Source organism: Leishmania donovani, chromosome 28 (assembly GCF_000227135.1).
Source record: "Leishmania donovani BPK282A1 complete genome, chromosome 28".
In the NCBI taxonomy this organism is placed as follows: Eukaryota; Euglenozoa; class Kinetoplastea; order Trypanosomatida; family Trypanosomatidae; genus Leishmania; species Leishmania donovani.
Window position 1 is genome coordinate 259,078 of NC_018255.1, and position 14,188 is coordinate 273,265.

At 57.4% G+C, this 14,188-nt stretch overlaps 5 protein-coding genes across 5 annotated transcripts; all 5 read right to left on the reverse strand.

The window, feature by feature from the left end:
- Window positions 1-787: 787 nt before the first annotated feature.
- LDBPK_280720 (hypothetical protein, conserved) lies at window positions 788-1,489 on the reverse strand (the record flags this gene model as incomplete). The annotated part of the gene is made up of 1 exon (XM_003862123.1): window positions 788-1,489. One exon carries the CDS (start codon window positions 1,487-1,489, stop codon window positions 788-790), a length of 702 nt encoding a protein of 233 aa, XP_003862171.1.
- Window positions 1,490-3,921: 2,432 nt separating this feature from the next.
- Window positions 3,922-4,827, reverse strand: LDBPK_280730 (serine/threonine protein phosphatase catalytic subunit, putative; the record flags this gene model as incomplete). The annotated part of the gene is made up of 1 exon (XM_003862124.1): window positions 3,922-4,827. One exon carries the CDS (start codon window positions 4,825-4,827, stop codon window positions 3,922-3,924), a length of 906 nt encoding a protein of 301 aa, XP_003862172.1.
- Window positions 4,828-7,068: 2,241 nt separating this feature from the next.
- On the reverse strand, window positions 7,069-8,496 carry LDBPK_280740 (hypothetical protein, conserved; the record flags this gene model as incomplete). The annotated part of the gene is made up of 1 exon (XM_003862125.1): window positions 7,069-8,496. One exon carries the CDS (start codon window positions 8,494-8,496, stop codon window positions 7,069-7,071), a length of 1,428 nt encoding a protein of 475 aa, XP_003862173.1.
- Window positions 8,497-9,881: 1,385 nt separating this feature from the next.
- LDBPK_280750 (hypothetical protein, conserved) lies at window positions 9,882-10,634 on the reverse strand (the record flags this gene model as incomplete). The annotated part of the gene is made up of 1 exon (XM_003862126.1): window positions 9,882-10,634. The coding sequence occupies one exon, from the start codon at window positions 10,632-10,634 to the stop codon at window positions 9,882-9,884; it is 753 nt and encodes a 250-aa protein (XP_003862174.1).
- Window positions 10,635-11,824: 1,190 nt separating this feature from the next.
- Window positions 11,825-13,582, reverse strand: LDBPK_280760 (hypothetical protein, conserved; the record flags this gene model as incomplete). The annotated part of the gene is made up of 1 exon (XM_003862127.1): window positions 11,825-13,582. The coding sequence occupies one exon, from the start codon at window positions 13,580-13,582 to the stop codon at window positions 11,825-11,827; it is 1,758 nt and encodes a 585-aa protein (XP_003862175.1).
- Between the last annotated feature and the right edge of the window lie 606 nt (window positions 13,583-14,188).

Sequence of the window (14,188 nt, forward strand, 5' to 3'; positions counted from 1 at the left end):
AGGCGCAAAGAGCGGGTGTCTTCGTTGCCATCTATTGCTTTTCTTTCCGCGTTGTGGGCGTGCTCTGTAACTCCAGGGATCGGCATCGCGAGAAGGCAAGCAAAACTGGAAATGAAGAGAGCAGCGAAGTATGATCCACCTCGACAGCAGCGAGGACGCAGAGGGGGAGCACCAGAGCAGGAAGACGGCAAAGGACAAGAGGTGTCAAAGGAGGGGGTGGGGCACAGAGATTAATTGGCCGTGCATGGGATGATGTGCATGTGTGTGTGCGTTTGTGTGTATGTGTGTGTCATACCCTGCTGGCTGCTGACCCTCATTCGTCGCGGTGGCGCTTCTGCTCTGCCGTCTCGCGCGCGTTGTGGAGGTGAGTGGCTTGTGCATCCGGCCAGCGAGCGGACAATGAGCAAAGGAATGATACGGTTGGAGCTAGGCAGCAAAACGCGTTCAGTCACACCCACAAACACACTCCTTGAACAACGCTGGACGACGCACCCTCCTGCTCTGTTGTCTTCCTCGTATATGGCTCCCGTCAACCCCCCCCCCGTGAAGCATCCGCGCCGTCTGAATGATGTTGGTATCGTTTTGTCACTGTTGATTAATGTTCGGCGTCACGTTGCCCCCCTGAGAACACCCCTGCCCCTCCGCCCTCGCCCCCACCCTTTCCGTAGTCGCGGCGCAGGAGTGCGTAAGAAAACAAGAAAGGGGATGAGCGTTAGCCAGATGAAGCGTTGGTGCATACGCTCGCATACGTAAAAATAGACGCGACGTCTCATTTTGCCATCTGGGCCTACTCGATACCATCCACAGAGGCAGAGCCAAGCATCTGTGTACTGGTTGTCGCATCCACCGGCACCGCAGGCGCTGGCGCCTTGCTCGCCGATGGCACAATCTTCTTTGCAGGCGCTATGGGTGCCGGTGGCATCTTGCGTTCTGCCGCGACCTTCGCCTCTTCGGTTGCCTTCTCGTCTCGCCCGCTGTCCTCGTCCTTGCCCCCTTCCTTGGCTGAGAGGTCGACCATCACGGAAGCCTCGGTGGGCGGAACATAGGTGTCGAGCGTCTCATCACGGCTCATGAGCAGCGTCTCCATCTCGTTGTACTGCTTTTCGTAGATGAGCTGCAGCGCCGTCTTGCCCATGATGTTCTGCTCAGCCGCCCTCCACCCGTGCGCCAGCAGCGCCTCCGCCGCAGCAACGCGGTTGTTCAGCGCAGCAAAGTGCAGGGCCGTATTGCCCTCGTCATTCGGGACATTCGGTTGGGGGTTGAACTGGAAGAGCATCTCCAAGATGGGCATGTGGCCATTCGCAGCTGCCATGTGCACCGCTGTGCGGCCCTGCTCATCCCGCGCGTCGACGTCGCTCGGGTTCTTATCCAGGTACGCCTTAAGCAGATCCAGGTCACCGGCTTCGTTGTACCGCGCACTGTCGAGGAACGCATCCACGTCCGTGAGCGGCTCGCGAAACTCTGAGTCCGGCTCGTAGTAGGGCTCCATCGTTGTGCGCGCCTCTCTCGCGGGGTCCTTTCTCAGTCGCGTCTGTACCAGTCGGGCTGTGTTTCCTCTGATGTTGTGTGGCATGGTGAAAGAGACGAAATAGGCGCACAAGGACAGGATTAGATGGGATGCGCACAGTACACCTTACATGCGTACATCGCAGGAAGCGCACGAGTGTATCGCGCTGCGTGCACGCCTGGGTGCTTGTGTGTGGTGTGAACAGCAGGAGCTGATGGCCGCTCCGTACGCAGCCGCGCACAAAGACGCGGCCTCCACGGCGGTAACGAAAAGAGGAAGGCGCTCGCAGGAAGGAGGCGACGCTGAAGGACTGCATCCGCGCCATCTGGGCGTATACGTAACCCGGTACTTTCTTTCCGTATGAGGCCTTCCGGCCACCCGACAAGAAAAGAATCGCCACCGCTACCACGCTTGCTACATGTACTTCCCACGCCTGGAGAGCTATGCCGCGACTCCTCGACCTCTTCCCTCCTCTCCTCGGGTCCACTGTCGCGGCCCAAGAGACACCGTCAGGGAGGGTGGTGGTGACTTGCTTTGATGATATTCCCTTTCTGTTGGATTTTGTTAATGAGGAGAAGGTAGAAACACACAAGAACACACACCCATACAGAGAGACACAGACAGGCACACACACGCACGCACACATGGGGCAAATAAAGAAGGGAAGGGGAAAGGGGTCGTACATTGGGGGTTTGTCGACATCGTCGACAGAAGACAAGGAAAGGCAAAACTGGAAAGGCACACTCCAGCACGACCACACACACACACAAACACCATCACGCACACTCACAGGCATGGAGAAAAAGATAGGGCTCCTTGCAATCGGCATCATCGCCATGATCGCGCATACGCCCCCACACGATCACGCACAGACACGGGCACGAAACGAAAACGAAAAATGTAGAACAGAGAACAAAGAAAAAGGAACATGAGTCACACGCCACCCTCACATACGCAGGCGCGACCGTCGCCACACCATTCACAGTATCATCTACCCTTTACCCCTCACCTACTTCCACACCTCATCCATCAGTGCAGAGTATCACAGACACACTCGGCAAGGGGCATAGAAGAGTATAAAACAGGTGCAATCGAAGACGACACCAACGCGCCTCAGCCACCCTCACTTGAGTTACGTTATTCGTTGCTCTTGCACGCGCGTACTTGTTTTTTCTCCCTTGCACGCTATAACATTCCGCTCATCTCCACATACACACACTGCCTCCTCCCGCTTCTTTCTGCGCTTTCCGATCCTTGTGTGCCTCCTAGTTGATTTTTGTTTCGCCTTCAGGGCAGAAGAGAGAGAAGGACACCAGAGATGCGCGCCTCGGCAGGGCCCACGCGTGGGAGGAGAGAGAGGTAGGAAGACGGTCAGAGCAAGAGAGTGAAGAAGAGCTGGACAAGGATCTATCGGTGGGCGAGAGCAAAAAAAAGGAGGTTCCTTGCACCTGATTCGATTCTCTGCGCGCATGAGTGTAAGTGGGTGTGTGGGTGTTGCGCTGGTTTTGCGTTGCCCATAGCATAGAAGGGGCACGCGTCTCCACACACGCACACCCGTACAGACCCACGCGCGCAGATAAGCCGAAAACACACAAGAGTCCCTTCTCAGACCCACCCTCGCAACGATGACCCCACGATGGCGTATGTGATGGAAAGGAGAGCCACGAAGAGGGAGAGAAGAAAAGAGGAGAGATCCATTCTGGATGCAGAGGGTGCCGCGAAGACGAGCAGTAAACATGAGTGCGGGCCCGCAATAGTAGAAAAGAAGAGGGGGATATGGTTGCCGCTCCTTGGGGTGACATACATCCGCGTTGATATCATCCGGCATGCTAGGCGCTGCCTGGCATACGCATACACAGAGAGAAACACTAACGCGCGCCCATACACTCTCTCGCGCCGTATATCGCATCACCAAGCATGTCTAATACAACATCGACAGGTGCAAGAACGCAACGAACGAGCGACATGCAGGCACGGACGCACAGGGTAAAAGAAGAGAGGCGCCCCGCAGACCAAAGGGAAAAATAGATCGACAGGCCGAGGAGACGAACAACAAGCGAACGACGACGGCAACAAGAGCAGCAGCAACGAGAAGGAAAGTATGAAGCGCGCGCGGAGAGAGAGAGAGAGGAGGGGGTGGGGAGCACGAAACACAGAGACGCGCCAACGTGCACCAGTCAAGCCTTAACACGCACGCAAAAAGGAAAAAGCAAAGCGGCGCAGCCAGTCGATGAAACGGAAGAGGGGAGACATATGAACCCCCCAACACGCACACACACACACACGGCGCTGCGCCTTCCTTTCTTCTTCTTTCTTGTTTGTTTTTGCTTATCGCGCCTTTTCAGCTGCACGCCGGTGCAATCCGAAAACGGCGCCCCTCCTCCTCCTCTCCCATTCTTCTCGCATACGTCTCGTTACGAGTAGAACTTCGGCTTCTTCACAGACGGCTTAAGGATCTGGAAGGAGCACATGAGCTCGTTGTCCACGGTCATCACGGCGCCGCTGTTATCGAACTCATTACAGTAGTTAGGGGCAGAGAAGATGGTGATGAGCTTGCGCTTCGCGAAAAACTGGTACCCATCCTCTACGACTTGGTGCGCGCGGCAAATCAGCTCAAACTGGTGCTTATTCAAGAACTTCTCTACAATATCCTGACCGAAAGTGAAGGACACGCCACGGTCGTTCTCGCCCCACCCCGAGAGACCTTCCTCCGGGTCTGACCACAGCAAGTCGCAGATCAGACCAGTGTCCGCCACATCGCACGGGCGTGTGATCTTCTTGATCTGGTCCATCGTCTGCAGCTCCGGCGAAAGGCCACCATGGCAGCAGAAGATCTTGTCATCGATAATACACGCCACAGGAAGGCAGTTGAACGTATCTGTGAACGCCTTCCAGAGACGAATGTTGTAGCGGCGCTTGCACTCGTCGAAGAAGCCGTAGATGCGATTGATGCTGGCGCACTCGTGGTTACCTCGAAGGATGAAGAAGTTCTCGGGAAACTTCACCTTGAAGGCGAAGACCAGGCAGATGGTCTCGAGACCCTGCTTTCCGCGGTCCACGTAGTCGCCGAGGAAGAGGTAGTTCGCTGTCGGCGGGAAGCCGCCGTTCTCGAAGAGACGGATAAGGTCGTAGTACTGGCCGTGAATATCGCCGCAGATCTTGATGGGCGCCTCCAGCTCTAGCAGAGGCGGCTGCGAGAGAAGAATCTCGCGCGTGCGTATCGCCAGCTGCTTCACGTCATTCTCGGCTAACTGCACCTGCTTGCCCGGCTTCGCGCCACGCACCTCGAGCAGCTGCTCGATAATGGAGTCGACGCTCATATCTGCTGCACTCTGTTGTTCTTTTTCCCTTCGCTGCAGCGGCACCTCGACTTCCTCAACGGGCTTGGCGGGCTTCGCTCTGCGTCGCTCTCCTCTAAAGCGTGCAACTATGCTGCTGCTCGGAAAATCGACGTTTCTGCGGAGGTGAGAAAAGGAAAAGAAAGCGGTGTTGAAGTCGCCTAGCTGGCCTTTACTAACCGAAACAAACTGAAAAAGCCAACACACGCGCTGCTGACGCCGTCGGGCGGGTCAATGATGATGGTAGAGGGGAGGAAGAAATGGGAAATTGTATGTTGTGATGGTGAGGCTGTCACGCAGGCCAGAGAGGAGCAGCTTTACAAACAACACGGGAAGATCAAAAGTAGACAAAACAAAACGGTGAATCACATGCACTTGTTCATGTGTGTGTGTGTGTGTTTCGTTTTCTCACACAGCGACACTTCACCGATCACGTAAGTTCGTGCCTTCGGCCAGTGTGCTTTTGTGTGTGTGTGTGTGTGTGTGTGTGTGTGTGTGCCTGCTGCTGTAGGGCTGTGCGCCAGGCTCAGCGCGAAAACTGCTTTATTCGCTGCGCAATAAGATACACAGAACAGGAGAGAAGACACCCTCAAGAACAACGGTGAGAACCCACAAAATAAGAAGAATGAGGAGCCCCTCCACGACACGGACAACAACAACACGTGCACGTCAGCTCAACGTAGAATGGTGGGCCACTTCTCCGCGTGATTCGCTTCCTTGTTGCGGTTGCGGCTGCGTTCGGTATGCTTGCTCTCCCTTCGAAGTCTATATTCGCCGCCGCGGAGAGGCACAGAAGAGGGAACAGCCAAGCAACCAACGGAAGAACGGAAAGGCGCTACCACGTCAGCAACGCGACAAAACACGTACCGTAGACACACACACACACGCAAGGGGGAAGTCGTAGGGAGGCGGCAAGACGGCAACGGGAAAGCAAAACAAGGACAGTGGCAATCACGAACGCATGCGCATAGCACACACAAATACGTAGAGGCACTTCCTGCGGAAGAGGTGTATAAATCGAGAAGAGAGGCTGCGTGTGTATCGGTGTGTATGCTGTGCAGGGTTGCTATGAGGGGGCTTATGTGTAACCCGTGAAAACGAAAAGGGGGGAGAAGAGTCGAGAAAGAGAAAGACCGCGTAGCACGGCGCAGGCAAAAGGCGGGTTGATATATGCGTGCTTTTTTGTTTCTAAAAGTGGTTATATCAGCGGAAGTTCGTTGTGGGGAGGGGGCGGTGGCGGGTTCAGTAAGAGAGCGAAAGTGGGAGAAGGAACAAAGAAAAGGAAACCGCAGCAGTGATCACGAATAGACCTGCTCTACGCAGGCGATGCCACAAGGAGAGTTGCACGTATGTGCGCGTGTGTGTAACCCGATGCATTGTGTCGAAGCGAGAGACCAGGAAGACGTGGAAGGCAGGGAGTGGGAGTAGTTTCTTTCATGCTGGAGACAGAAAAGTGACGGCGGCGGAGAGGAGACACGTCGCACTGGGCGAGTGGCACACATACACGCACATACGGAGAGAGGGCCACCAGCAGCCCGCATCACGTTGATCCTACCCTCCACGTGGTGGACGAGAACGAGCCGCTCCTTTTTCTTCCCATGGTTGCCTGGGCAAGCAGTACTTTCGTCCGCCTAGAGCACATGTAAATGGAGAGTGAGAGCGCGAGCGCGGGACGCTACGACGTCTCCCTTCTTTTTTTTTTTGCCTCACCGCTTTAGCTCGCACAGACACACAGGCAGGCAGAGACAGAGGGAAATACGACTAAGCTGTCGCTTGCGAGAGTCGATTACGCAAAAGGGTCATGTAATCACGGCAGTCCCTCGTGAGACGGCGAGGGAAATACACGCCTACGTGTACGTCTTCGGGCACGCGTGTGGGGGGAGGTGTGTGAAGTATCTGTGTGTGTATGCATCTGTCTGGCACTCAAGGGAACGTCGAAGTGAAAACATAGATGAAGACAGCAACGAAGAACGTTCGAAAAGAAAAAGAGGGAAAAGGCATGTGAATGGGGAAGAGGGGAGACAGCACATACAACAGCAGAACCGACTCCAGAACTGAGGGAAGGATAGGAAAAGAACGGCGGGCCATGTACACCTGTGCGCCGTCTCTCAGAACGCTGTCGCTTGTTCTCCCTCTTTTGGATGCGCATCCTCTTGCCTCTCCAGTGCCACGGCCTTTCTCTTCTAAAACCCACACCACTCACCCACATCGCTTTCGCTCGGCCTAGTCCTCGTTCTCCATCCCGACAGCATCGGCGCTGACAGAGGTTGTCTTGAGGATCGACACGGCAGAGGCGCCTTGCATGCTCACCGCAAACTGCAGTGGAGGCACAGGGGCGGGCCAACGCGCGCGGCACACCTCGCGATCGCCCTTGAAAAATGTCACGATGGCGCCGACAGTCGCGTCTGGGTCTTCGGGGTCGAGGACAACAGGGGCGAAGGGGAGCAACGGCGACGCCGGTGCCACTCCCGGAGCTGACGCGGGGGCTGCCGAGGGGCCGCTGGTGGGTGTGGTCGCCGTGCCCGTGCCCGCCGTGCCTCCTCCAGAGCCGCCCAGAGTCTGCGGGGATGGCAGCGTGGTCGGGTTCGCGGGGGTTGTCATCGGGGAGCTGCTACTCTGCTGCAGAGGGCGGTTGTTAGCCACGTCCATCGCTGAGGACCCAGGCTGGAAGGCTGGGGACGTGATCGGCGGTTCTGCGCCGCTGCTGGCGTTCGCCATCGCCACGCTCGCGTCGATAACCAGTGGCAAAGGGCGGCTCGGCACCACGCTGCTGCTGCCGAGCGCGGTGGTGCTCGAGACGTTTGCTGGCAACGGTGTCGACGAGAGAGTCAGCGCAGGCTGCAGCGGCGGCGGCAGGTGCTCCATGGTCTTGGCACCGGACGGTGGCTCCAGCGGCACGCCAGGCTGGGCGAACTCCACGCGGACAGTGATCTCGTCCTGGCTCTTGTACAAAACGCCCTGCTCATAGAGCGCATCCGCGGACCAGTAGCGCACCAGTTCCCCTGTGTTGCAGTAGCACACAGTGTTTTTCTGACGGCGAATCTGCATGTCGTGCTGAATCTCCTTAAAGGCAACGACGCCGATGGAAACGAGCTCGCACTTGTCGATGCGGAAGACGATTGTGTGGGCAAGGCCGGTGGAAAGGGGCTCTGTGCCACACAAGTCGAGTATGTCCGACGTCGAGAACTCCACACCGTCGTCGCGGATGCCAGGGCCCGGTGTAAAGCGCCACATCGACGGCGGGTCAAGACCGATCTCGCGCTTCAGCGACTCCAGCTGATACAGCTCTGCATCTTCGGCCACGACGACAAGGTCGTCGGCCTTGTTCGGCAGCCCGTAGCCACGCAGGTAGTTGAGGATATGCACGAAATTCTCAGGGTCGCGGTCGAGAAACGGGTGCCCCTGCAAATCACGTGGGAACTCCTGGAAGTTGTTCTCTGCCCACTGCGCCAGCAGTGATGGCGAAGAGCACAGCGTGGACTGCAGCGTAGTTATTTTCGTGCCGCCTACGTTAAGAACTACAACGCGGTCCAGCGGCGTCGCGGCGGCGTCTTTGGCTTCCAAGGCGCACCGAGTCGTGTCGCGCATGGCCGCCTCGTCCACCGGCGCGCCAGAATCCTCGCGCGGCCGCTTACCGTTGGTGACCGGCATTGCCTACGCCGATGGGAGAACCAGCGAAAGACGATGTGGGGGTACAAAATTGGGAGGGGGGCCTTGTGGCAGAAATCAAAGCCCTTCAGAGAGTCTAAAGAGTGAATAATAGGGAGGAAAGAGAGACGAAAAGAAAAGGCAGTGGGTGATGGGAAGGGGGGGCTGTACAGGTGTGTCGGGAGAGCCGACGCGTCCCACCTCCGTACGCGATCACGTAAGAGAGTGTCGGAAGGACAAGCGAGCGACAACTGAGAATAATAAAAAAGAGGAGAGTCCCGAATGGGACGACACACACACGCGGCGGCAGCGGCGGCGGCGTGGCAACGGAGAGCGTGACTGTGAGCACGAAAGCAACGAAAAAAAAAAGGAAATGGAGGTAGTGTGGAGGGCGCGCTGTGCCCGGTCAGCGCTGGGGGGCAACAGAAATAGAAACGCCCACCAAAATGGAAGGGGGTGGGTGGCCCAGATAACGTCACGGTCAATGGCGACGTGAAGGCCTTCAGTGGGGGAGGAACGTTGAGAAAGACAGGGGTGTGAATGGTGTTCGAAACAGCGAGTGTATCTAAACCTCTTCGACGCAGAACATCTGCATGTGAAAGGGTGCGAAGGGAAACAATAAGGGTAGTGCGCATATACGTTTTTTTTTTGCGTATGAGGATGTACGTGTGAGATAGCATAGGAGATCGTGTCATAGCGATGTGAGGTGCGCCCGGTATCACACAAACACAGGCAGAGAAGGAGGGAGAGATGGGCGAAGAGAAGCAAAGGAAAAAAGAGGGCGACAACGAGGGGCATTGCACACACTCGGCGTTGGCGCATCGCACAGAAGGTAACAGAAAAACGCGGGCAGGTTCTACGACATCGGCACGCGAGTATGCCTGAAGGAGGAGCGAAGAACAGGAGGTGACGGTGCTACAAAAGAAAACGAGGACCGCTTCGACGGCAAGGGCCAGGCACACCCACACAGGGGAGTAATCCTCGCAGTCCTTATGAACCTAGCATAGACACTGGTACCAAAAATGCACACCTGCGTTCGCCTACTGTACGTATACTCGTCTTTTGTCTTGCAGCAGCACCAGCAGCAGCGGTGGCCTCAACAACAAGAGGTGCAAAAAGAGCCCGCATGCATTCTCGCACTGATGAACAACAAAAAAGTCAAAAAGCCCTCACACAAACACACAGGTGGAGCAAGAGAGAGGATACATCAGCCCTCGTGTCGGCATATCATCGGACTCTGGGGAGCGGCGGAGGCCACGGTAGACGAAGGAAGAGGCATAAAGCTGAGGGAGCGTTGGGGTCAGTCGGTAAGAAGGCTTCGTCAGAATGGCCTCTGCCCCTCTCCTCATCCTCGCACGCATACACCCCACTCCGCTCCTGCACCGGCCTCACATCCCATCCACTAGCTCCAAGCACTCCGCATCGTCTTCGTCATCTACCTCGAAGGCAGCTGATGCAGTAGTGTTCTCTGTGCGTACTCTCTTCTCCGCCGGGACGCTATCGTGACGCTGTCCATCAAGGGTGCGCTGGGCTGAAAGAACTGCGCCCACAGAAGCATGCGGCTCCATGCAGCTGTCGCCAGCGCCATCGAAGTCGTTGAACGTGTCTACGGCGTCGCATCCTCTTTGGCGACCGGTAAGGGGATCCGAGTGCCACGTGTCTGAGCGAGCGGAGTCATCATTATGGGGCACGGAGCCGCGAACAGGGAGGTTGCACGCCGGCGCGGGTCGCGTCCCTGCCGCCGCGGCGCTCCTCGACGCCGTAGCACCAGCAGCGGCACTCGTCGCTTTATCAGGCAGCAAGAGACCGGCAAGGTTCTGTAAGCACGCAATCAGCATCGGCGGCACCTTGGAAGAGATGACCAGGACTGTGATGTCCGTGAAGAACAGAAGCGCATCGGTGGTCAATACATCGGGGTAGCGGTTGGTGATGTCCCCGTGCAGAGCACAGTAACAGGAGCCGCTGCCGTCACGCAGGAGCACCGTGGAGTCAGCGGCGCTCTCTGTCACTAGGCGCGTCATGAGTCCACCGCAGCACGCCACTTTGGCCGACCGTGAGTACTTGCTGTTGATCTCGGAGAGGTGCGTTAGCACGACGCCCTTTTCCCTTGCGAGCGACTCGAGAACTGTTTCTGGATCCATGGCACCGCTGCAGCTGAAACGACGGACGCCAAGTGTAGAAGAGAGAAAGAAGGAGAAAAACGGGGTTACAGTGCAAGCGCGGCAGGGGCGGAGGCTCCTACAGTCGATCCTGCGATCCCGTGAAGAGAGGATGGAGACGACGATATGCACGGGCGACTGACGCTTCACGTGGAAGGAGGTCGAAGTGGCTCGGATGAAGAGGAGTTGAGCAAACATGGAAAGAAAAGGTGGCGGAGCAAGGCCCCTGCGTGAAGTCAACCCCATCAGGCATCATAATCGAGAAACAAGGAGACGCTTCGAATCAGTGTTTCGCAGGTATACCGCGTCGCATCGTGAAGATGCGCGGTTCCGGTGCACACCGCAGAGAGCGCGTATGACGTGTCCCAGTGCGATGCCGACGTGCAGGCAACCCTCACTTGAGTGGATTTGCGAGGTAAGATGGCGGCACCACATGTGATCCCCCTTCAAGGAAAGTGATACAGTCCGGTGTGTCGGGGAGGGAGGCGGGCGCGCGCTTGCCCTGGAGAGGGTGTCTATAAGTTTGGCCAGCGACTTTCTTTCGTACGCAGTGAGAAACGGTGAACATGAAAAAATGGGCCGCCAAAAAAAGGGGGGAAAAACGCAACGGAGAAACCGAAAAAGGGGGAGAGAGAACAAAGCGCGTCGAGGGCCCCCCCCGAAGAACGCTAACAAGCACGCGTGAGTGCACACGGGGATGAGAGAGGAAGGCACACGCAGCACTGCGCACCCCTTCCCCACGCCGCCCCACGCCGACTCCATCCCGGCAGTCACTGCCACCGTTGCGCGCTATTGGTGCCGTCGCTGTGAGCAAAGACAGAAAAGGGAAAAGTGCATAGCGCGCCGAACGAGGGAAGGGGTGGGGAGAGACGATCGGGGCGGTTGGCGGGAGATCTGATGCGGAGAAGTGGGCTGCAGGATAGGCAACAAGAACAAAGCAGAAAGAACCGTCTTATCCGCGCATTCACCCCTACCGCTGCTCCTCTACCTACCCACCCCTCCACCGCAGTCATGATCACTCTCGCTAGGCGTCACTCCGCCTCAAAAGCAACCCAATCACCGCATGCATTGTGCAATGAGGAGCTCAGCGTAGCGCACTAAACACTGATACTCATGAGCGTCGAGCTCGTACGTTCTGTTTTTCCCCCTTAGAGCTCCCATTACCATCATTCTCAGACATAGAAGTACAGCACCGCCGCGGCGAGGGCCATGCGCAGCACCCGGCGCATGCATGTGCGGGCGGCCGCGTTCTTCGAGAGCTGATTGTCAAGGTAGCGATGCAGCAAAAGAGTGAGCCCGAGCGAAGATGCCCTGCTTTGATGATTGTACAGTCCCCATGCGATTAGCCCAAGTGCCACTGTCAGGAGAAGTCGCGGGTAGCGCATTGCGGCGAACGCGATGCCACCCTCGCTGCTCTGTGCATCGGCCTGCGCTGCTGCAAGCATTTCCTGTAACTCCGACGCTGTCACTGGCGCCGGGCTCTGGTGCCGACGCCGCAACGCCATCTCCAACTCGAAGATCGTGTCTTCGTCACGGCGCTCCTGCTCTGAGCGTGCAAAGGACTCGATGATAGACTTGCCGAACCACACCACGCTGCACACCACGAACCAGTTCATCGCCTGCACGAGCAGCGACTCCGGCTCCTCCAACTCCGGCGCCGTCGCAGACACATCGCCGCCTTTAGCGCGCTTCGCGATGCTCTCGCGTGCCCGCACAACTGCCGAGAGAGCCTTCTCCACCGCCGCCTCCACTCGAAAAAAGGAGGGTAGCAAAGATGCAGCACTGCTGCCCAAGCGTTGCATGATGCGCTCGATGATGTCGCCGGAAAAGAGAACAATGAAAAAGACCGCCTGCAAGTTGACCTTGATCACTGCCTTGCCGATCAAGGTGGCAGAGAAGAAGGTAGAGAAGGGCATCAGGAATTGCCCGCACGCCATGCCGCATAGGTCATACGCCATATTAGGCCATGCGGCCAGCAGCAAGATGGCCCAGAAGCCGTAGCGGCGCACCTTTTGAAGCGTCCAGTTCGTCGCGAGAGACATCATGTCGTAGGCAGCGGCAGACTCCTGCAGATCATCCTCATGGCGGCCCTGCAACGCAGCAGCGTAGCTCAGCGCGTACGGCGGAACCTCGCCCAGGGCAGTGCCAGCACCCCACAGCATGCACGCTGGCACCACCTTGACCAAGTACTCCACTAGCGACATCTTGCTCGCAGCGAGTTCAGGCTGACTCTCCGGCGCGAGGCACACGAAGAGGCGCTGACGTGGGCCGTAGAAGAAATTGGTCGGATACGTCCAGAAGTTCGCATTGCCGCAGCGCTGCACCGCCGCACACGTGCGGTAAATGTGAGGAAAGAGGAAGAGAAGGCCAGAGTGCATGCCGGTGCCGAGGCCGATCGACGACAGCACGCCAAGCACAACCCAGTAAAGCGCATCGGCCAGCCAGTACTCCATCTCGCGCCACCAGCCGTTTGCCACGGCAGCGCAGTACCACTGCCCTTCGCTGGCGGTCGACTGCCACCATTCACTGAACTGATCCACGCTTACGGCCGTGCGGCTGCCTAGGATCTGATCAGCAATGGCAGCAGCGCCGTCACCTCCGCGCTGCTTCAGGACTGTGGAGTAATACGAGCTCATCTCTGCCGCAGTGACCTGGCCGTCCCGGTTCAGATCAAACGCAGAGAACACCGCCGCCGCAGGGGAGGGCACAATATAGTAAGACACGAGGCACAATATCACCATCAGCGGCAAAAGCACGGTATTAAAGAGGGGCCTGCTTAGAGCCGCCTCTATATAGTGCACCGCACCTTGAATGCTGTATGAGAGAAAGAGCAGGGTGGTGCGAAGAGGCCGGTGGATGAGACCGAGGCCTCTCCGCTCGCTTGCAAGGATTGCCTGGGCCTGTTCCAGCTCACTCGCCATTGTGGACATCCTCCGTTTCTCACGTCGGTCTGCGTGTGTGTGTGTGTGTGGGTGTGGGTGTTTCTATGGCACGTCTGTTCTGTTCAATGCACGTCGGCACTCCTTCGCTACTCTTTTTCTTACATCCTGACAACGTGCGCCGCACGCCCCCCCCCCAGTCACACACATCGATACGTGTGCAAGAGAGAAATTCAAGCGAACGTGTGAGATGTCACGCACGCACGGTGTTTCACCGGGTGACGACGAGTGAGGGCACATCAACGGTTCACAGCAGCGGGGAAAACGGAAAGAGGAGACGGGCGGGGGAGAGAAGATGGGCATGTCGAGAGGGAGATAGAGAGACAGTCGGCGGTGCACCCCATACCACACCATTCGGGTGCGTAGAGGTCTCTCCTTCGCGTCCGCACTTGCCGCCCGCATTGTGAGCTGGGAAAGGAGCGGAGTCGGAGAGGTCGACGTTTTAGTCGCAGTAGCAGCACCACTAGTGGTGGGGACGAGGCGAGCAGGAGAGACGGCGCTGTGTCACTGGCGCAGAGATGCAAATTAAACAACAACAGTCGCACTCTTCGTCTGTTTGAAAGTGGGAGCATAAAGCTAAGCAACGTAGCTACCCAT